We start from the raw sequence: 22,878 nt of genomic DNA on the forward strand, positions 1-22,878 counted from the left end.
GTTTGTGCACTTACTTTGGTAACTCATAAAAACTATGAAGCCCCGCTGCTTCAGGTAGTTACGTAAACCTTTTGGAAGTTGAAACTATATTTGTGACAAGTTTTTTTGAAAAATTTATGTCTTGTGTTTGCACAACAGGGCTTGAAGCTAAGTGCCACAGACTGTGCAGGGAAGTTTTGACATCAACTAATGCATTGGTTTTGCTCTTCACATGGGATTTGTTCACACGAAAGGAAATACAGAATGACATCAACCCTTTTTAAGAAATGTTTTGGGGGAACTTTATTTGCTACTTTTCCTCTTCTTACCCAGAGTCTAAGTACCCACTGCAGAGTATCAACACAAAACATTATGTTGTGGTTGGAGATGCTCTCTGGCTCCGTCTCTGCTATAGATGAATGTTAATCAGCTTCACAGGGTTGTTGGGTTGCACCCTCCCTGGTTAACGACAAAATGTGTTGAAGCTATAGCCGCACGCTGAGAGTGCTGCATTTCACACTATGCTTGTACTTTGACACATGAAAGTCCAGCATGAACCCAGTGAAATCACTTTCCTCTGGCCAGATCATTTCCCAAGTTTCACACTGGCACTGGCTGAAAAGAATGGAGGGCTACTGTAACAACTTCCTCCTATTAACTAGAGACATTTTGTGGATTATATAATAGCTTTAATGTATAAAATTGAAAATGGGGCATCAGGCTGTGAATTGTATGCATCAAACCCATAGCACTGAGGAATATTCACATGTTTGAGTGGAGCTCCTAACTGAGCCCAGAACTCAACGTGTCTTTAAGCCGAGGGTGTGGATATAAAAAGACATCCAAGACTGAATCTGGGAAAGGATGAAGAAATATAAAATTCCCCCCAAACACACTATCCCTTTAAGAATTATATCTCCTGAAAAGACATAAGGTCATAAGATCATAGGTTTCTATTGTAAAATGGATTATGTCACATGCAGAGTGGCACGTTTGTTGCAGGGGTGAACAGAAAAGAAGATTTTTGCCGGTGATGTGATTCGACTCTCTGGTCTTTATAAGTCAAAGCTAGCTGCTGCCTACCTACAACAGCCTCCCCCCCTTCACAGCCAAATAACCCTGCAGCTAAAAGCCCTGGCATCAGCCTCCCTGCACTGTCCTACCCCTCGCTCCGCCAGCATTCTCCCTCTCTCATCCCTTTAATACTGTGCCACGTCCTGGCAGGGCTTTCCGGGGATTTGTGCAGAGAAAAAGGAGAGAGAGGGAGCAGGATTCGGCAGAAGTCATCCAGAGGTACGGAGCGTCCCCTGCCAGCCTAGCTGCTTTGCTTGACTGCGGTTTGAGCTCGTTTCTGGCTACAGCTCCGTTGTCACTTATTTACAGCCCTGTCTAATCTGACTAAGCCAACGAGTCAGAACGTGGCACTTGAAGGTGTGAGGACGTCAGCAGCATTCAATAGGACCAAGAGGATCTTCTTACAGGATGCCCTGCTAACAGCGCCCCAATTACTAGGAAAGATTTGTCCTGCCAGCGACAGTGAATTGAATTTTCATTCTTAGTCAAAACTGACAAAAATCAAAATAGGCAAAAAGAAAAAAGAACTTAGAAAAAATGATGACAGTGCTCATATTGGTTGATACACATCCCATCCGTATAAACAAAAGCCTTTGGAAACAGAGTAAGATGGAGTAGTAATGATATCAGTGACAAGTACAGAAAACATCCCACTTGGACCCAGATGTCCTGTCACAGAGGCAGATGGTCAATGTGACACCATGCAGTACATCTCAAATCCTTTGACACCTTGAGTGTCATCCATCTGCAGTGTCAACGGTAACATTATGTTGTGTGTTACTCAAAATAAATGAGAAGAAGAACACTTGAAAAGAAAAAATAGCAAAGCAAACTTTTAGGTACTGTACTGAAGATTCCTTGTACTCAAAAACCCCTGGAAAACCTCCGTAAAAATCCCATGAAAACAACTCTTTAGGAAAGATTATATCTTATCACACTAAGGCCACGCTTATCTCAAGGCAAAATGCATTCCATTATGGTCTTTTATCCTCACTAATCTTAGTGTTTGGCCACTTAAAAACAGATTAAACACAAAGATCAATTTTAAAAAGACTCCATGGTCCTGTGTTCTGCAATCGATCGGGGAAATTACAAATAAGAGTGAAGATTTCTTAATGATACAAGAATGTATTCCTGGTTAGACAGTAGACACTGCTCTTCAGGAGACACAAAGCGTCTGTTCTTTTTTTTATTATCTCTAAATGACCAACACTAAAGAAGAACTAAAAATACCGCTTTGGATGAAACACTATGCTTTCAGCGTACTGTATCTGCACTCAGCTAGACCCTGGTCAAAGACACATATGTATTATTTTTAAACAGTGGCAGTCTGCAGACAGGGCATATGTCAAGTGAGCACAGTGGATGATCCTCATTCCCTTCATAGATGAGACTCCTGCTGTTGGACTTAATGTATTCAGCTTTGTACTGTGTGTAAATCCATAATAATGAAGACAAGTTATAAACAACAGCAATGCCCAAAGAAAAAGTAAAAGAGCAATTTCAGCAGTGCTCTTAATCACTGCCTGTTATCTCAGAGTGCTTTTCATCATTAAAAAGCAGATTTTCTCTGAACTCTTTGATGTGAAGTGTTCACTTTCCTTTTTATCATGAATTACTATTGCTGAACAATCTGCTTCCTCTCTCAGGATTCTTTTTTTTTTTTTTAAGTCTGAGTTCCTGTAGGTATTGCATGCCTCTTGAACTTAAGTTCCTCTTACTGTATTTTTTCCCCCTTAAATTGAATACATCTCTCAGTGTCTGCTTTATCAAGGAAGAGATACTTTTCCATACCTGCATAATATACTTTTACAAACTGAGCACTGCCTGCACCATCAATCAGTTCCTGGCCACAGTTTCTAAATAAATACATTCATACAAAGAACTACATGTGTTGTGAACAGTACACGTTCAAAAGTACATGAAACCCTCTGCAACATGCCTGACATTATCAAAGATATGGCTTCTAAAAACAAGGTGTCCACTGCATTTAAAGAAAGAGACAGAGTGAAAGGAGGAACAGAAACAAATCACTTGATGAGTCAAAGAAGAACACAAACAATGCAATGGAATAAATATTGGAGTTAAAGGACAATTCCAGGCGAATTCAACTCGGGGGTGTATTTTCATATCATTTTAGGTCTAAAAGAAGGAATCTGAAGATTTTCAGTTTAATCGCTCCTGTTTTGCGGTAGCTGCGTCTGTCCCCGCATCGCCACAGCAGCAATGAATGGGAGTGGATGTAAGTTCCGCTGTTTAGGCTGTTTCCAGCCCTCAAAGCCGCAATTTTTTTCCACAGACAGCATCAGATGGCTACTCAAACATGCACCGAGAGGTTTATTTACTTCAAGCAAGCCGACATGTTTGTAAAAGTCGATCTAATTCAAAGTCTCCCGGAGTCTCGCTGAAAATCTTCAGATTCATTCTTTTAGACCTAAAATGATATGAAAATACACCCCCGAGTTGAATTCGCCTGGAATTGTCCTTTAAATATCACCTTTAAAATATTAATCCATATTTTCTGTTATTAAAAATTCATGGGACGGGTTACTTAATTGGAATTGCATCATCGTGGTGAGGCTATGGCAGAAATAGCAGATGGAACGGGAGTAGGCTGGAGTAAATGTGAAAAATACAAGAGTAAAAAATATACAACATGTAAATAAAGTAAAGCAAAAAATAGATGCAAATGAGTTACAGAGAGTTACAGTACAAAGATAGCTGAAGCGGGGGAGAGGAAGGACCTGTCAGATCATCTTTAGATGGAGGTGGATATGGTTTCTCACATTTTCTCTCTCTGTCTAAATCTCATTAAGTGTCTCCACACCTCTCCGCTGTGGGCAGCTAAGGTTTAAGCACAGGGCACTCAGAGAATTACTGTGTTTAAGATCTCTTTATCAAAGCATGGAAAGTAAGTAACCGTGGTGTTGCTCATTTGTAATTAATAGTGCAATATTGTTTCCGTTGTAGCCATGTTTTGTCATTATATTGCATAATTAGTTTAGTATTAGCAGTGAAATTCATTATTTGATGTTGTTGCTGGTTAACCATCGTGCTACTAAAATATTTATGGAGGTAAACCGAGGACAAGAGGACTACAAAAACACATTTTTCCTGTTATGTCGCTTCTGTGATTACGCACCTCTGAAACGCACAAACCATGCGCACGCACACCCACAGACAAACCACATACGGGGATCATTAATCATGAGTACTGACTGGTAGCTTGGTGAACCACTTCTGTGTGTGGATGTGACATGGGAGGGAGGCAGAGAGATGAAAGGATGTTTTATCTGGAGCTCTTGCATAGAACATCATGTCAGGACGAACAGCAATGAAAAAAAAACTATACAAGCCCTGTTGTTTTGTTGTTATTTAAGACACTACTGTAAATGCAGTTTAAGTGTAACATGTAAAAAGCCTTTATGTCTAATTACATAGAGACTACAGAAGCATAGTTTTGGTTGCACAGAGGCTCAGCGATGAATTAATGCAGTTTCTCTCTTTAACAAAATAGTGTGTTTATTTTATAATGTTATAGTCTGCACATTCAGCAGTAAGGAGGAACACTCCTTGACATAAATCTGATAAATGAGTTGTGCATCAAAATCAATATCAAAGTGCAACTATGGTATGTTTAATCCTCCACATGCTCTCATTTTACTTTGCTCCATCAGAGACACACTACTGTACCTCCAGTGAGGCAAAGCATTGAATGTGTGAAATGTAATTTCAAGATGTTGGGCTGATGTGTTAAAATCAGGCTTGGACCTGTTTGTGAAATTACAACATGTTGCTTCTGATAATACTAGGGTTTCCCTCTGGCTCTTGTTACATGAATGTATTATCTCAGAAATATACACTATAACAGTCGATGAAACAAGATATTTCTGTGTTTTGTGATACATGACACCCACCACCGCCTCGGTGACCATTGTTTTCCACTCACACTGACACAGAAATGTGTGTATTTGCCTATACAGTAATTATGTCCTTTCCAACCTGTTAGAAACAGAAGCTTGACACTAAACTCCTCTCTTTTTGTCCTGCTTCTGCTATTTCCCACCCACCCCTCCCTGTTTCCCTGTTTCCTCTTTCTCCTCTTTACATTTTGGTTCTTCCTCTGTCCTCGGCTATCCCTCCTCCGCTTTGATTTCTCTACCCACAGGAACTTCCGGAAGCATCTTCGTATGGTGGGCAGCAGAAGGATTAAAGCACAGAGTGAGTCAGACGTGTGTGTGTGAGTGAGTGTAAGTGTGTGTATGTGGGGATGACATGTTTGCTAAACACAACTGTGATGTTCTTCACACCGCCATCATCCGTGTTTTCCTTTTTCCTGTTCTCCGGTGTGTTTATTGGCATGTGTGTGTGTGTGTGTGTATATATGTGTATGTGAGTGTGTGTGGCATCGAGTGCTGCTGCTTCGCTGGGATTTCGTAACGCTCTGTGGTATCTCCTCAAGGATTATATGTTTATCCGTGTGTCTGATAAGCCAGCGATATGGGTCTGTGCATGTGTGTGCGCATGTGTGTGTGCACAGTGTACGAGTGTGTGTGAGCTGTAGTTGGTCTTTTCCTGTTGCATTTGCTTTGAATGTTTTCCATTTTGGTTGATTATAAAGTTTGACGATAAGGACAGTCAAAGTCAAGCGGTGACTGGTTGTGAGCGAGTGTGTGCGTCTGTTTGAGTGTCAATTAGGGCTGCCACGATTAGTCGACTAGTCACGACTACGTCGACTATTAAAATCGTCGACAACTAATTTAATAGTCGATGCGTCGTTGTTTTGTTTTTTTTACTTTGTTTTTCTCTCAAAACTGCTGCGGCACCTTCCACACACGCACCCGCCGCCACAGCCGCGCATCACACACACGTGCACTCACTCATTCAAGGCGAGTACACATAGGTGTTCTCTCTCTTTTCTCTCTCTACCTGTCTTGTCCCTCATCAAGCGGCACCGGTGTAGCCCCCCTCCCTCCCCCGCCGCCGCCGCCACCGCTCCTCTCCCTCTCTCCCTCTCCCTCTGCCTCTCTCTCCCTCTCCCTCTGCCTCTCTCTCTCTCTCTCTCTCTCTCTCTCTCTCTCTCTCCTGTCGTTTTAAATGAGAAGCGCTACTAGGAGCGGTACCGCCGCTCCATCGTTTTAAATCACGGACTGAAAAACAGCCGTTCGTCATTTAAAAACAAAATCGCGGACTTTGAGAGTCGGTGTTGGAGAACTAGAACGTTACCGCGTCTGGTCACAGCGTCCTGGTCACGTAATGAGCGCTCATCTTAACGAGCAAGTCTTCTCTACCGGTATAAATCTACGTCAATATTTTCCGGTAGCTTCTCATCACAGTCCACACCTTGCAGAGTTTGAGCTGCACCTCAGTTTCACTTGTTTTCATTTGACAGTTTCACACAGAACTTTCTGTTGAGTCTTTCCATGTTTCTCCTTCTGTGACAGTAAAAAGGCACATTTACATTTTTTCAGACAAGACGATTGTCTTATAAACTATTCAATTTTTTTTTTAACAGAACGACTAGCCTATTATTTACACTGAGCACAAGTTATATTTGAATAGGCCTATAGGCCTACCAAAACTTTATTATTGTGAATAATTCCTTAGTTTCAGGTGTCTACCTTATTTTATTTAAATGTAGCTGTTAAATGCCAGAGACAAATGAAGGAAAGAAAAACCTATAAAACCTTTAAGTATTTATTTTGGTGTTGTTTAGGCCAGTGCCTTATCTTTATTTTACTGAGCTGTTTGCACTTTATGCTACAGTTAAAGCTGCATATTTCATTAAAAGTTTAATGAACTATCATCTTAATTGTCTTTAATTTTAGTTAGCATATACCTTAAACACTTCAAGCTGAAAGCTAATGATGGTATATAAGAGCAGCTGCATGCTGGTGCGATAAACTGTATGTTTTACATTCAATTTACGTATGATCCGATTAGTCGACTAATCGAAAAAAATAGTCGGTGACTAGTCGACTATCAAAATAATCGTTTGTGGCAGCCCTAGTGTCAATGCAAGACATCAATCCTTCTCTATGGAGTCTTTGGTCTGAGTTTTATGTGGATTCACTGCTGTGAGTGTGTGAGTCATGTCATGTGACTGATGTGTTGGCTTGTCCGCTGTTTTTAACATTAGAAAGTAAAAGGTGAAGGACAAATAAGGGTGAATTGGTTTAGTTCTGTCTGTATGAATAAAATCGAGGTTACCCTTCTATTTAACATTAGATGCAGCATTTAGGTGGCAAAGAAGAAATTCTCCTAACAATACAAAACGTATCAAATCGACAGAAACCAATTGTCTCATGTTTCGAGACTTCAAATTCAGAGCACTCCCATCTGGTGGACCAATCTGGCAAAGCTCTGATTTGCAGTGAAAATCATGGAGTTTGTGAAGTTTTGTCCCAGTCATTATTCACTCGACCAGAACTATGTTAGTCAGATTGGAAATAGGTGAGGTAAAGTGGCTCATGACTGTGTCAGGTGTGTAAAAATGGACACACCATTATCACATTATTCTGGATTTGAAAACAAAGGTTGTTAGTTAGAGATGAGTCAGGCCCAGCAGAAGTGGATTCTTGTTGTTGACCCTGACAACCATGGGCCTAATTAAAACACAAACATGTCACGATCGCTGCGTAGACCAACTCCCCAAATGTGTGGCTTGGCATATTTTTGCGATGTAGACATTTACTAAGATCCAAAGTCTTGTTGATGCTGACACGAATGTCAAGTTGTTCCACTTCTCAGACTCTCCCCTGCTGTGAGGAGGAACTTGTTCTCCCAGAGCTTTTTTCTTCTTCAAATTACTTATTCTTGTTGCATCTCTACCTCGCTTTTGGGTGAAGTGACGCACCTGGCGTGGCCACAGAACATGTTGGCAGGGCTGCATCGGTTCAGTCCAGTCCCCTGTGGCCACAGAACTGAACCAGGGAGCTCCGATACTAGCCATTGATACCACCACTTACAAAGTTAACGTAATTCCCTTAATGCATAAGTACGATTTCCACAAGCATTTGCACATTGGGGTATGATAATGTGTGCAGTATCATGACTGATCTCAGAAGATCTGTAGAAGCTGAGTCCAGGGCAGCTTGACATGCAGGCTTGTCTGAAGCCAGCTATAGCAAGTCATCCGGCAAAGATCCCAGGATTATTCACGATGCACCAAGTCCAAAAAAAAAAAACTCTGCTCCCCTTCTGGTTGGCAAGTTCCTGCCTCCAGACTTCAGCAAGTCCTTCTCCAACGGGATTTGACCACGCCCACAAAAATGACAGAAATGATAGATGCAGCTGCTGCTAGTCAGGTTATTGCAAACAGGCAATATCAGATATTTTATAGTCCGAACACTCTTCTGAGATGTTAGGCGAGACATCCCTTCCACTTCAGTATCATTCTCATTAAAACCACTTCTTGCCTCGCCTTGCAGTACTAGTTAAGTAGTAAATTAAATAAATAGAACATAAAAGTGAAACTGGGCCAAATCAACACTGAGGGGATTAAGAGATATTAAACACCATCTAAATCTGGTTCTAACTACATAATACAAAACTCTAGTTTATATAACAGAGTACTGTAGTAGTGATATCGAGATCACAAAATATAATATAATACAAGGACATGAGGTTTTGATACAATTACAAAGGTTATTTCTAAAAGGATTTGTGAGAACAAGATGGTATCAGCAGCAGCAAGATGAACGCAGCAGCATTAGAGGGTAAAAAAAATATATTTATAAAAAAGAAAAACTGAAAAATGGCGCCTTGAGGGACAGTGTTGATTAAGTGTGTCAAATACTTTCAAGCAGCTAAAAATATTCCAAGAGCACAACGATTACTGTCCACAGCAGAGAAGACTTGTAGCTCAGTAAATCTGTGCAACAAGAACAGTCCATTTTAAATCCAAACTGATGATCGGATAGAAAGAAAATGAGCAGATAGATGTTTTATATGTTATGGATGTAGCCTACGAGTGTTTGCGTTCTGTATATGTGTGTGTGTCTGTCGGACAGTTTGTACTTGCAGGCATTTGTTTGTGCGTTTGTGCAGAGGAGGGATGGCGCTGTACATACACTATGTTTGTAGCTGCATCCGCCTTTGCACTCCTATGTGTTCTAGGTGATGAGTGTATAGAGGAAGCGGACAGTTTCGCTGGCTTGTTGGTGGTGCGGCGAGTGTGCGCGAGCGTGTGTGTGTGACTATCTCTTCCCCCCGCCTGTACTAGCGTTCGCTGAGCGTAGATCGAAGAGTTTCAGCCGTTCCTGGAGCGACCCCACCCCTGTCAAGACTGACTCTCCTCATGAACCCAGAGAGAGTGAGTTAACACAGACTCATGCATGCACACACACACACACACACACACACACACACAGATCCACACATGTGCTGACAGACTGTTTCTTAAAACTGCCAAGGCGAGACAAAAACGGTGAAAATTAAGGCTTTAACTCTGAAGTAGGCCCTAACCAAACCACATTTCCATACATACAGCAAACTTTATGTATGTTCCTTAATGAGCTTTTAATTAAACACGAACAGAACACGCTTTCAGAGCATACAAAGGCAATATTATGAAAATTATAGAGGTTTGAAGTTTGCAAGAGGAATTTCATTAGTTAATATGAGCAAGAGTTTTATCTTAACCTTCATCAGTGTGCGTTCCTCACATGCACATGTAAACTAACCTGAACCACACTGCAACTGATACTAATGTAAATGAAACATCACCCACCCTGCCAGATGCAGAAATGAGACGTCTGTCAAAAGTTGTTGCTCATGTTCTCAAGTGTTTATGACCTGCCAGTGCCAGACGAGCTGCACTGAGAAGTTTGAACTGCACGACGTGTGTAGTCGTAAATTACTGATGTGTGCCTTTGTTCGCACCGCATCTCGACAGGCGAGAGATTGATTACAGCTCAAGTTTATTCTGTGCTCAGCACTCAGTACTTTTGTCATTAATTATTTTCTATACACAGGTGGTACATATGGAGTTAAAAGCCACTTAGCTGCTTTTGTCAGCCATAAAAAAAGTGGGCTTGGAGTCAACATGATCTACGAGCATGAGCTGGAGGGAGGTCATTGTTTCATCAACGTCAGTCATGAAAAAAAAAGTTCTATATGTTGATGTTTTTTTAAATGTTGGGAACAAACACAAATTCTTGATGTAAAGGATGACAAATATCGACAACTGCAAGACTAAACTAGGTGCAAGGAAGTATACTCGAAGTAGAGATGGGAGGAAAAATTAATACGGCAATAGTATTACAATATTTTTTGTGTCAATATTGAATGAATGCACTTATACCAAGTATTAATCTGCTATTATGTAATACAAATTGAAGTTTTTGGCCCTAAAGTATTAGAGAGTGTTGGTCAATCTGTTTGTTTGACAATCCTGTGAAATAAAGTTTATCTTAATGGATGAAACAGATGCTGACAAAGTTTTCCTCTCAGGACAGAATTTGCAGTTGCAAAAAGGTTATAAAATAGTACCACATTATGTTATTACAATATGTTTAGAATTACAATAATATTGTACTGTAAGTATTGTGATAATATATTGTGGGGCCTGTGGTGACTTCCACCCCTATCTTGTACTATTCACTACTTTTATTCCACTACAGTACATATCAGTGGAGGACCAGGTTTACATCTGAAAACAACATGTAGCCTATTTGTTATTATGCATTTCTTTACTACTTGCCTAATACATCTCACTGCTAATATGAAAAATATTTGAACCTTCAACAGTCGCTGATCACAAATCACATGACTGCTTCCAGATGTTGCAGCACGAAAACACACAGTCAACACAAAGTGAAACATATCGCTGCCGTCAGCTTCAGTCAGCTTTAAATTTCCTGCCCTTCCTTGTTTAATAGACCAAGTTGTGTGGTTTTATGTCCGATATGTTGATTCAACATGTCAACAGGTCAGTGGTGATGTTGGCATAGTGACACATACTGTTAATGTTTTCAAGGGGTGATTTAGTTACTTGAGAGTTAAAGCAACTTTTCATAGCGTTTTCCATTTTGTCTGCAGCCACATGCCAAGCAGGACACGTGATGTACCAGAGTGCTGATGCTGTATGTTCTGTGCGCTTCTGTGTTGTGTAGTGGTGACATTTCGTCTTGACAGTTTCACAGCTCAGTTCCGGGGGTTTGACGGGTCAAGGACGTCTAACACAGAAAATCTGCAGACACTCGCACATGAAACACAATCACACGTACAAACTGACTGTCTCTGCTGTTGACTCTGACCCTGTCCGTCTGTCTCCTATGACCGTGGGTCTTTCTTCAACTTTGTGATGCTCTCTCTCTGTGAGTATGTCTTCCCGGAGTGTGTGTGTGTGTGTCTCAGTCTGAGTGTGTCTGCTGGTACAAATGTCAATAGGAAGAACGCATCTCAGTGTTTCTAAAAGGCTTTGAACACACACACCGTTAGCATGTGCTGTTTGTCTGTGTCAGTGTCTCGGTTTGTGGTTTTATGTTTTTTCTGCACTTCCATCGTCCGTGTTCCTGGGTATCAGACTGTGATGAAAGACAAAATGAACTGTTGATGACAGTCTAATGGTGTGGTTGACGCCTCAGTCTCCTTCCTTTTTTCCTCAGGGAAAGGTATTGTTCTCTTGAGGAGTGACATTAATTGTTAGTCTTACTCACCATTTCCATTTTTTCACCCACTGTTCTTCTTCAAACAGTCATTTTCCCTGTTAGTATATTCAGTGTACGGATGGTGTTTTATCGAATTGTATAGAAAACCTATGGGCCAAGTATCTAAGCTAGAGCTCTACTGACACTGAGGTTGGATGCAGATACCAACATGCATATTTGAGAGTTCAAAAATTGGCCAATAATTATGTTTGTTTTTTAACATAACATTAGCAGACATTTTATAAGAATCTTTTCATATTTTTATATTTAGCTGGATGTTTTTACAGGCAGTTAAAAACATGAACAAATGCAGATTAATTAATAACACAATGTATGTATAAAACACAATGTAGAACTTGCGTATATGGTAATATAATTATTACCATACACTATACAATAATTACCCCTTGCTTCATAATCACATTGTAATTAAACTACAGTATTGCAAAATGGTGATTGAGTTAATTAACATTCATTGGGGAAGCACTTAACCAAACAAGGATTAAAACTATTTACAAGAATTTATGTGGAGTAATTAGTGCGACTCAGTTTGTACTTCTTCTCTTGCTGAGTGCTCAGGCAAGATCAAGGTAATGCTGACAGCCTGTGCTAGGCTAGCTAACACCTGTTGCTTGTTAGCCAAAACAGTTCATTGGTAAAGACAAACTGAACATCAAACTAATTCAAGAAAACAACTACAGTAGGGCACAGCCACAAGGAAACAACAAAAACAGACTTAAACTACAAGCCCGAGGAGCCAACGTCTCATGGTCACACCTTCATGACCATCACAGTGCAATGGACACAAACATTTTCCAATAATATCAAGAAATATATCATTCAGGCTCTAATTTGAGACGACTCATTGTTGTCACGTTTCTTCAGTGGTTCTGTCGTCACTGTAAAGCGGAGTGACAGTCAGCATCGTTAGTGTGATTAGTTACACCGTAAAGTTCGCTTGATACATTAGGAATGAGTGAACTTTACTCAGGTTAAAGGTTTGAATGACATGAAATAGTTATATACACTGTTTTTTATGAGTTATGATAATGTATTCATGAATTTATGTATATACTATAAAACTAAGTATTACTGAATTGGTAACTTAGTCGCAGTCCTTAAAGATAGACTTCCTTCTATACCCATCAATGGTACAAACCACCCATGATATTAATGCATAAAATGTCACTGACAGGCAACCATAAAACAGAGCATTACCAAATTAAAATCACATAGAGGTTTGAGGATTGGAACATGATTGGATATGTGGAAAGTGTAATGTAATAACTTTAAGGTGTGTTCCTGATTTGATATGTAAAACTAGCAGAGATAGGGACTGGCACTTTCCTCATGGTTACAAACAATAAACAACTTCAGCATCTGTTCACATGAAGTAAAGACACGCAACAATCACAATAACAAAATCTGATGATTTGTATCACCAGAGATATAATTTAGTTGACCATTTTATACATTTAAAAATAATCTTGATATACAGTAATGTTTCATCTACATTATCATGAAATGTTAGAGAAGCAGGTAGGACCTTCCCAATGTGCCCTGGTTGATGCCAGAAATCCTGCTGCCACACTTACTATCAGTCATTCTTTTTTTCTGCCTCAGCCAGCTGTCTCTGCCTTTTCCCTGTTCCATCTGTCATTTTCCTGTCACCGCCATTATTAACAGCTCCATCTGTTTTCCTCCTCTCTACTCTCACCTTTCTCCACTTCCTGGACATGGCCTTACTTCGCCCCCATATTTTCTCTTTCTTTGTCACCTTTCTTGCCTCCCACTCCAATCCTAACACTTTGGCCTACACACTATTATTATAAGTCCTTTTCCCAACGTCAGTGTCATGTTCTCTCGTAGGTGGAGACCTGCAGACCTCCTGTGGCACCCTGGATGAAGGAGGCCTCGATGATAATATAGACTGGGAGGAGGAGAGGGAGATGGAGCGGCTCGCCTGTGAGGGAGACGACTTTGTGCCTCCCAAAATCATGGTAGGAGATCAAGATCGTAATGATCTGACTGCAGAGTAATTCATCAAATGTTAATGATGGTAATCAGGACATTGGATAAAGACTGAGGACTCATCAACCATCAACTTGTGCAAATTGTGTGAATTTGTGTTTTTCAATGTTGAGGGCAGGCACAATGAAAATAATCTCTTGTAGATTTTTTTTTCAGGATTATAACCAGTCTGAACTATGTGTTTGGCAGGATATTCAGGTGTATTCCCTGGAATCTATTCTCTGTTGTACATATTGTATAAAGCTGTACTTTCCCTGCAGGGCATGAGGATGTGATAGTTTGCTCTTTGCAACTTTGCTCTCATTTTTCCCCCTGAAACCATTCGCTGCCATTCTTTTACGTCTCTCCCTCTTATCCCATCTTCCTTACATCCCACTTAACCATTTTTCCTCTTCCTGCTCTGTTTCTATTTCACCTTTAGCTGATCTCCTCGAAGGTCCCCAAGGCGGAGTATGTTCCCACTATACTTCGCAGGGATGACCCCTCCATCATCCCCATCCTCTATGTGAGTTAAACACTGAAACAGACATGCTGCCCAACGCAATACATTGGTACCAAAATAGCATTTTGAAATATTAAATGGTCGTGTTTCATCCTTTTCCTCAGGACCATGAACATGCAACTTTTGATGATATTTTGGGTGAGTATGCCTTTTTCATCTTATCTTTACTATTTCATTTTCTTATGAGATTGAAACAGATTAAGTGATTAACATACAGTAACTGGAATAGTGAGGGAATAGGGAAATTAAATATGCATATGTGTATATTAATGGAAGATATGATACCATCTCCCCCCTTAGAAAAGAAAATCTGTCACCTCTACTAGTCATAAGATGAACTGTGCGGCATTTTGCCTGAGGAAGGGAGTCTGAACTCTGACTCACACTGTGGGAGTTAAAGGTCAGGAAGACAGCTCGAGGCTAAACCACCTGCAAATCTCAAGTCCAGCAAAAATATATATATATATATATATATATGAGAATAGCTATAGAGGAACCTGTTAAAATCCTGCAAAATGAATTCAATTTTGTTTTCTGTATTCTGAAAATGATCCTCTGCTGCTGCTAACAAACTCTGCATGGAAATTGGAGTCCATTCAGAGTAATTGAAAAGATGCCAGTGGATAATTTACACATATAGATTTCAGCTTCCATTTTACTCCCTTTCATTGACTTGTTTTACTTTGTTGTCACATTTCCTGCTGCCTCAAGTTCACAGTTGAATTTATAATTTAAACTCCATCTTCTGTTAGTGTCTCTACTGTCTACTACTACACCTGTACTTGAACTCACCCTCCAGAGATGAGCATTCCCTTGTGTTCGCTATTCACTCTGTCTCTCCATCTCTCTCTATATATATTCTCTCTCTGTCCCTATTGTTCACATCATCCTTAACTTTTTTTTTCCTCTCATACAGAGGAAATAGAGAAGAAGCTCACAGCTTACAGGAGAGGAAGCAAGTTCTGGAGGATGCTCATCTTTTGTCAGGTGAGGAAAAGGAGGCAAATAGAAAAATAATAAGTGTATTCCTTGTAGAATAGGGTTTATCTGGGATGTATGGGGTCATATGTTCATACTCTGTATATTGAATTCCCTGAATAATTTGCTAGAGCACAGTAAATAAGATCCACTGGGATCCAAGCTTTGAAAACATTTATTAGGATGAGACAAATTAGCCGTTCTGATAATGTGTTTGACCCTTGTGTGTCTCTTAGGGAGGCCCCGGTCATCTGTACTTACTGAAGAACAAAGTGGCGACCTTCGCTAAGGTAGAAAAGGAGGAGGACATGAGCCAGTGAGTTATTACCGGACCTCTAGGTCCATCTCTGTTTAATAAATATTAGTTCATGACCATTTGTGCTGACTGCATCAAACATGACAACACACACTCTTCATTTCTTGTAACACACAACCACTTTACACTTTACAAACATTACTGAGGTCAACACAACCAATATTTTCATCATTACTCTACCTCTACTAGAATTTCACCAACCCTCACAGATTCATCATCTAAATGCTCTCTGCTTTATTTTCAAATGATTACTTTCTCAGCAAAAGCTCTCCCACCTGATGAAATCAGAGACTTTCCACTGTGACCGTGCAGCAGTGCTCCCCCCTATATTTGTTTGTCAAGAGCTCGTATGAGCACCATGTACCACTTTTGAGTGATGCATCTCTCCCAAGGGGACCAGCTTTGAATAGTCAATGTTTACTTGTTTCAGGAAGATAAACACAAGGTTCGCAATCTGTTCCATAATTCTCCTTCCATAAGGTATTCTGTTAAAACGGTTGTTTCAGTGTAAAAGCACAGCAGTAAGCCAATAAAAAAGTGACAAGTGCTTGACATAGAATATTTTAGAAAGTTACATTCTGAGTTTGTGTTTTAGAGATGTGTTTTTACCGAGCGCCTGCTGTGGTGCATGTAAAGAGGAAAGGGTCATTTAATTTCTGCTCTTGTGTTGCCTGTTTAATTTCACAGGAGATGTCAATCAAAGAAAAAAGTTGGTCCGTCCACATACTGTAACTACCACCTTTGTCTCTGTCTCAGATTCTGGAGGAGGCTCAGCCGCTTCATGAGCAAAGTCAACCCAGAACCCAACCTGATCCACATAATGGGATGCTACGTCCTGGGCAACCCCAATGGGGAAAAGGTATACAGACACTAATGCACAACACAGGCAGCAAATGCACAGAAAAGCCCTAAATCCCTGGTTCTTATTTTCTATTAGCAGCTTTTCGCAAAACAGAGATTAAAAAAACAAACAACTATTTGATCACCATTTAAACCATATTAAACATCTTGCAAATATCGGAAAAAAAACTCAGTCAAAGTTGCTTGCATGCAAGTATGTAGACAGTCAAGAGACAGAAGGTGACTGAACGCAGTGGTCTTTTAAATAAACTGTATTAAGTTATTATTCTGTTTATGCACAAGCTAATACATGTCACAGTCTGACACCTAGCCAGGTATTTAAGCTCTGTGGGGTCATTATCAAGGGCATTTCTGTCACTTGTTAGGCAGCGCTCTTCACTTGTAATGAGTCAGAGTCACCTGAGGCCAAGTGTCGATGGTTGTTAAATCCAGGGAGGGGACAGAAGGACAGCGTTGTAGGTGGAGGATAAGTGGCACTGTAGACCTCCTCCTCTGTCGAGGGCTGGGTCCTCCATTTTCATGTAGATAGCCTCCTTCACTCCTGCATAATCTGCCATGCATCCACTTGGTGTGGTGCCGAGAATATGACGTAGGTGAAATTCTTATGGCATCTATGGCTGTAACTCAGTGTATAACTCCACCTTAAAGCTACAGAAAGTGAAAGTAAAGTCCGCGACTTGGTCAGAAATTTCAAGACAATACACCGTCAGGTCCTTTTATGAACCTCTGCCAAGCGCCCCCACCCCCGTGTGTGGAGGGAGGGAGGGAGGGGGGTTGACAGAGGTGAAGAGAGGGACCTGAAGATGGTGTCTTGAAATGTCCGACCAAGTCGCGGACTTTACTTTGACTTTCGTCAGCTTACTACGGCGTGTAAGAGTGGCTATTGGCTGCTCCTCCTACAGTACTCCCTCTACCTGACTGGTGGAGAATCTTCGGTCGCGGTGGATTGTGGCAAATTCCAGGCTGTAGGTGGAGCCAGAGGAGTTGGATTTTGTCCTAAATTACCCATTTAATGTCCAACTATCAGAATATAGTGACAGTTCCAGCAACTATGACTGAATAATTGTTACCAACTGAAGCTTTAATCATAGCATGTTGAAAATTTAAGTAGCACGGTACCTCTTTTTTCCATCGATCCCGATAACCGATAACTTCTTCCTTCTCATAACCAATGCCGATAACCGATAACATAATTAATACACCTGAGGTTAAGAAAGGTTAAGATGTAGTGAGTAAAGACGAATTTAACCGTCATCACCAGAAAAACAGTTATGACTCTTCAAAAATCATCAGGTATTATTGTTTCAAATCAACTCAAGGGGCAAACAGACTGAAAATGAGCAAAATCAAGGCAATGTGGGCTAATTAAAATTGGCTAATGCTATTATGGGACTTATCTGTCTATTTTGGCTCATAATTATTGGCCGATATTATCAGCCAATATTGGGCTGGAAATTATCTGTACCAATAGTTACCGTGCATCCGGATGCCCAAGATTTATAGAGTTTTGGTTCTCTATCTTAACCGTCTTCATACTCCCTCCTGCCCAGTTTTCTCTCTCTGCCTCTCTTTGGCCTCATTTCCCTGTTTGCTGCTCTCTGCTTTCATATTCATGCTCACTTTGTCTGTTTCTATCACTGTTTGTCTGTTCATCAGCATATTATCCTCCTGCTTCTCTCCGTCTCCCCCACTTTCCCTCTTTATGCTCCTGTGTGACTATCATCTCGCTGAGTAATATTGCTGGATATAGCTCAGTGACACTGCACCTCTCTTTTACCTGGCCTGAACAAATAAGAAAACACTCACCAACAAAATAAAAAAATAAAATCACACTCGCACAAACAAGCTTCCAGATAAACATGCACACAAAGACACACGGCATAGCCAGCAGTGTTTGTCTGACCTAACTGTCTGTTCCTGTCATGTCTGCCAAAACGCTTTGTTATATAAAATGGATCTCTCCGGGGCTGATGGACAGTCTGGCAATCTGCAGAACAGACTGCACATCAGTGATATCTCCGCCCCGGCACACCAACACAAATGCAGTTGTTTCAAGAGAGCATGGATACAAAGCAACCGGGTGTGTCCCTTTTTTTTAAGGGTTTGGTGTAGCCCCAATAGTCTTTTTTTTTTTTTTTTTACCCCTGTCAACTATAGTATTTATTATAGCACTTTTGAAAAAAAATACAATGAATGAATTTTGCATGTAACTCTGAGGTGTTACCTTCAGTGACCTTGTTGTTGTGTTTTTCATTCTGGTCAGCTACAGCCTTCCTCCACTTACACACCAAAAATACATGGAGACTTTTGTTGTAGTTTTTTTTTTGCATAACCTCCCTAAAACAAATGCAGAACAGCACATCTTGCCTCTGTTAAGCAGATTCCCCATTCAATCCATTTTTAAACAGTCAAATCCTGCCAAATGCTGCACTCCAGACAGCACAAAACAAACGGCACATGTTTAGCTAAACCCTCCTAAATACACATTTGAAAGCGAGCCACAACTTCATTCCCAGTGATGTATGTCCGCATACTGCATACAAATATATGCAGTTGTGCTTGGGGGCACTGAAATCCTAATATAATGTGATAAAGTGTAGATTTAAGCTCATAAATATTGACTTGAGCCTGCAGCCTTGCTAGAGTGGGTTGACTTCATCAGAGAGGTAAATTAAACCACCCCCTCTCTGTTTGAAAAGTAAAATCATAATGCATGATTAATAGAAATCACTCAGCAAATATCAAAGGGATCTCGTTTGTTAAGCACAACAAAAGCTCATTTTGTGATGTTAATTCTCTCTGTAATATCGTCTTTGTTCCGAGCCTTTTTTTTTTTTGTAATGCATGTACCATGCTGTCATCACATTACGTTTGTCTGATTTGGATTTCACTTAATGTAATAGCTGTTTTGAAATACAGTTTGGAGGCTGCAGGGGTGGAAACAAAAGCTGGGCATGGAGACCAGGAGGTGAGCAGGCCAGAGAGGCGGCGTGACCCAGTTTTCAGAGATTTTCCCACCTTGTTTTGGTTTTGTCAGCAAAAAATATGAATCGGTCTCACAATAACAGCCACTAAGAGCTCGTAAGAAGCCACCCAGGACTAAGAAATCTACCCAACATGCAACACATACACATTATTTGAAATTTGTCACTTGCCTGCAGCTCTCTCCGCGCTACAGACAAGTGATGCTGCCTGCGTCTCCCAAACCTCCACATCGGGCAACTAGCCATCTTCTTTTATCTTTTTCAAAGGACTGCAAACACAAGGAATGAAAGCTGCTTTTTCTTCACCACCTCCATTTGAACGAAATAAAGCGAAAAAGAAAGGTGAATTTGACCTTTGATTTCTCTGACAGGGAGGCATTGAGATCCCTCATGACTAAATCTGAGCCAAGAAATCGGCGCGCTTCAGTTTTGATGTGCACAGCAGCGTGTCAGTAACAATAAACAGCAGAAGAGACAACTGAAAAAAATAACTGTTGCACAAAACAGTCATCATGTAATTCAGGCTGCAACTAGTGGCTATTTTCACCATTGATTACTTGATCTATTCTTTCCTTTGGCCTATTTTAAAATGTGTGTATGAATTGTTTTTAAAAACAAATGTCTGTCAGAAGCTCCCGGAGCTAAAAGTCATGTCTTCACATTGCTCTTTTCCAATGTTGTAAAGCTTAAAAACAGAATAAAATTGAATTCTCTCATTTTAGGACGCAGAAAACTACAATTAAAGAATCATTTCATAATTGACCAATTATTTTAGCACTAAATGTCACATAAGCCTGAATTTATCTGTTAATTTCTCGTCATACAAGAGTTTCAGTGTAGCCACAACAAATGTTACCAGCGAGATCAGATAATTCTTTGATTGTATCTCCCCTGTAATTTCCTGAAATCTCAATGTGGGACATCTTACTCTGCTTCAGACTAGCCATGTTGTTCCATGTGAGGTCACATGAAACCTTGCAGGGAAAGTGTACACCTCTGCAACTTCTGCTCTCTTCTCATTTCCTCTCCTCTTTGTTACCTGTGCAAGGGAGAATGTGCGTCTGTCTCTGTGGCACTAATGAGCTGGACCCATTGTTGCTCTTGTACATGTTTGTGCGTGTTGCGTCTGAAGATGCGGCCTCCCCTGCTGCGAGTGCATCCAAGTGCGGTGGGATTAATTGGTGTCTGTGCTCTTATCTTGGCCCCGACAGCTGTTCCAGAAACTGAAGAATCTGATGAGGCCTTATAATGTCGAGTTCGAGTCACCGCTGGAGTTGTCTGCACAGGGTGAGTCTGAGTAAACACACTCAAATACGCACACACACTAATTATGCAATGACGCAGTGGAATACCACGTGTCCAAGCATTAACACCTGTAGGAATTTTACTCACGCAGCTGTACCCTTATTGAAAAATCGAATTCATTCAAACAGGGTGATGGTTGTATTGTCTTTCTCATTTCAAATATATTTCTTATCCGCCCTATTTGGGTGCCGCTTCAATATCTCATTTTCCATGTGCTTTATTTTTCTTTAATGCAACTGATCAAAGTCATATAGATTTCACACTGTGCAGCAGCCATCACAGAAGGGAAAGCAGTCTAGTTATTTTGCACTTAAAAAAAAAAAAAACTCACTCTTCCCTGTCCTCACTGAAGGGAAGAGCAGGGACACACAGTATGCTCTCTTCTACACAATAGGCACAAAAGGCTTCTCTTGGTCCAGGAAGAACTTCAAATCCTTGTCTGTTAGACACAGAGCCAAACTTCTTCTTTAGCCACTTTACTTTTATCAAACCATCACCACGGAGACATGCATCCCCTTCTGCTACTCGTCCATTTAAAAAGGCACCAACAATTGATTCTGCTCTCCTGAGGATTTACAAATTACCCATCACATATAGACGGTAACAAAGAGAAAATCAATTTGCAAACATCAGTACAGGTAGAAACAAATCACAGCCTCGCCAGACAAGAGCACTTCGTTAGGGAAACCTGTGGCTGTGTTTTACTAACGTTAATTGCAGGTCTGTGACAGGAGGAGGTTTAGCTCTGATCACTCGCACCGCAATCTACCATCCAGCCTCTTCACCTCATCATGGGGTGAAACATCGTTCAACAGTGACAAACACTGTATTGTGTATCCAAACATTTGAACGGAATCTGGGCTGAGTTTTACCAAAAAAAAAATGTAATAAGACTTAACTAAAATACAATCTAAGTTCAGAACAAAGCTAGTTGGATTTTGAGTTCTTGTTGGTGGTACAGTAAAGAAAATCCCACCCATTTGTTGTTGTTCTGTTTCCTGTTACGAAATTTCAAACCTTTCCTGTCTCATTTACCAATCAAGGCAAAGAGATGATTGAGATGTACTTCGACTTCCGCCTCTACCGGCTTTGGAAGACGCGCCAGCACTCCAAACTCCTAGACTATGAGGATTTTTTGTGACGAAGACACCAGGATGTCGGGTGCAGAGGAGCCCCCCCAGTGCCACGAGGAAAACCCGTACAAACCGATCCGATGACTGAACATTGCTCAACTGTAGTGCTCGACCAAACAGCTCAATATAAAAACAGTCATACCTGCTTTCATCCTGGAGAGGGCTGGGAGAGGAAGGAGAGGGATGGCAGGACAAGGAGGCCGAGGACAAATTAAATCATGCTGTGCCTCTGTTCTTCCTCGCTTCCAGAGTAAGTTTCAAAGACTAACAAAAAGGGCCGAAACAATACAAATAAAAGAAGAGAAAAACAAGCAGAAACAACTGGACTACACACATCAACTCTCTCTGCCTCTTTGAGTTTGAAAACAAAAAGGAGAATAGAAAATTCAAACGTGTACAAAAAAAAAAGAAATATCATTTTAATCACTCCTCTGTTGCAAGGACGTTTTACTTTTTGAGGCTGAAGAGCTTCAGAAAAACCCGCTGAAAGTCATTCTGTCATAATACGGTTCTGTGTTTTGACTGGACCTCTTAGATAATCTCAGACCCGACGACATACATAAACATGAATAATCCATATACTGATGTGTATATATATCACATGAATATATTAGCATAGCTTTAGTCATGCAAATAATACTCTATATGAGAATAATGATGCATCATTTATTTTTGATGTGCATTGTTGTGCAGTTTCATATGGAAATACTTTGGAATAACTCAGGTTTTAGCCATGAAGTAATTAATCTGTTTGTCTATTCTATCAAGATATTGTAATCTTCGTCACCATCGCTTGGAATGAATGTATTATCTCCCCTAGAAATGCATCTTCAGTTTGAGGAATTGAGCTTTATGTTTTGGTAAAAACAAACAAACAAAAAAAAGTACAATGTGCTGATTTTGTGCGAGTGTGTGTGCGTGAGTGTGTGTTTTCCATGTAAGAAAAAAGGAAAAAGGAAAAAAAAAAACATGCAGATGTGTTGTGTGTATTTTCTCTATCTGCTCCTCTTTTGAAACAAAAAGAATTACCACCTTCATCCCCACAATTATCTTTCTATCACAC

General features: G+C 40.5%; 1 protein-coding gene across 7 annotated transcripts in view; it reads left to right on the plus strand.

Annotated features, from left to right (window-relative positions):
• The window catches only part of nsmfa (NMDA receptor synaptonuclear signaling and neuronal migration factor a), a 39,273-nt gene extending 17,046 nt beyond the window's left edge, over positions 1 to 22,227 (plus strand). For 3 of the 7 annotated variants that reach the window (XM_085793767.1, XM_085793768.1, XM_085793770.1), the window contains 10 exons: positions 5,222 to 5,274; positions 9,278 to 9,367; positions 13,575 to 13,705; positions 14,158 to 14,241; positions 14,343 to 14,376; positions 15,155 to 15,225; positions 15,453 to 15,532; positions 16,289 to 16,391; positions 20,589 to 20,664; positions 21,726 to 22,227. In XM_085793767.1, coding sequence (XP_085649893.1) covers positions 5,222 to 5,274; positions 9,278 to 9,367; positions 13,575 to 13,705; positions 14,158 to 14,241; positions 14,343 to 14,376; positions 15,155 to 15,225; positions 15,453 to 15,532; positions 16,289 to 16,391; positions 20,589 to 20,664; positions 21,726 to 21,823 — 820 coding nt within the window. In that variant the 3' untranslated portion in view covers positions 21,824 to 22,227. Of the gene's footprint in view, positions 1 to 1,203; positions 1,273 to 5,221; positions 5,275 to 9,277; positions 9,368 to 13,574; positions 13,706 to 14,157; positions 14,242 to 14,342; positions 14,377 to 15,154; positions 15,226 to 15,452; positions 15,533 to 16,288; positions 16,392 to 20,588; positions 20,665 to 21,725 lie in introns of all 7 variants that reach the window. The other 4 variants (XM_085793772.1, XM_085793771.1, XM_085793769.1 and 1 more) reach the window with 2 other exon arrangements.
• The last annotated feature ends 651 nt before the right edge of the window (positions 22,228 to 22,878 follow it).

Source organism: Trachurus japonicus, chromosome 12 (genome assembly GCF_045865225.1).
Source record: "Trachurus japonicus isolate A0001 chromosome 12, Traja_1.0".
Taxonomy (NCBI): Eukaryota; Metazoa; Chordata; class Actinopteri; order Carangiformes; family Carangidae; genus Trachurus; species Trachurus japonicus.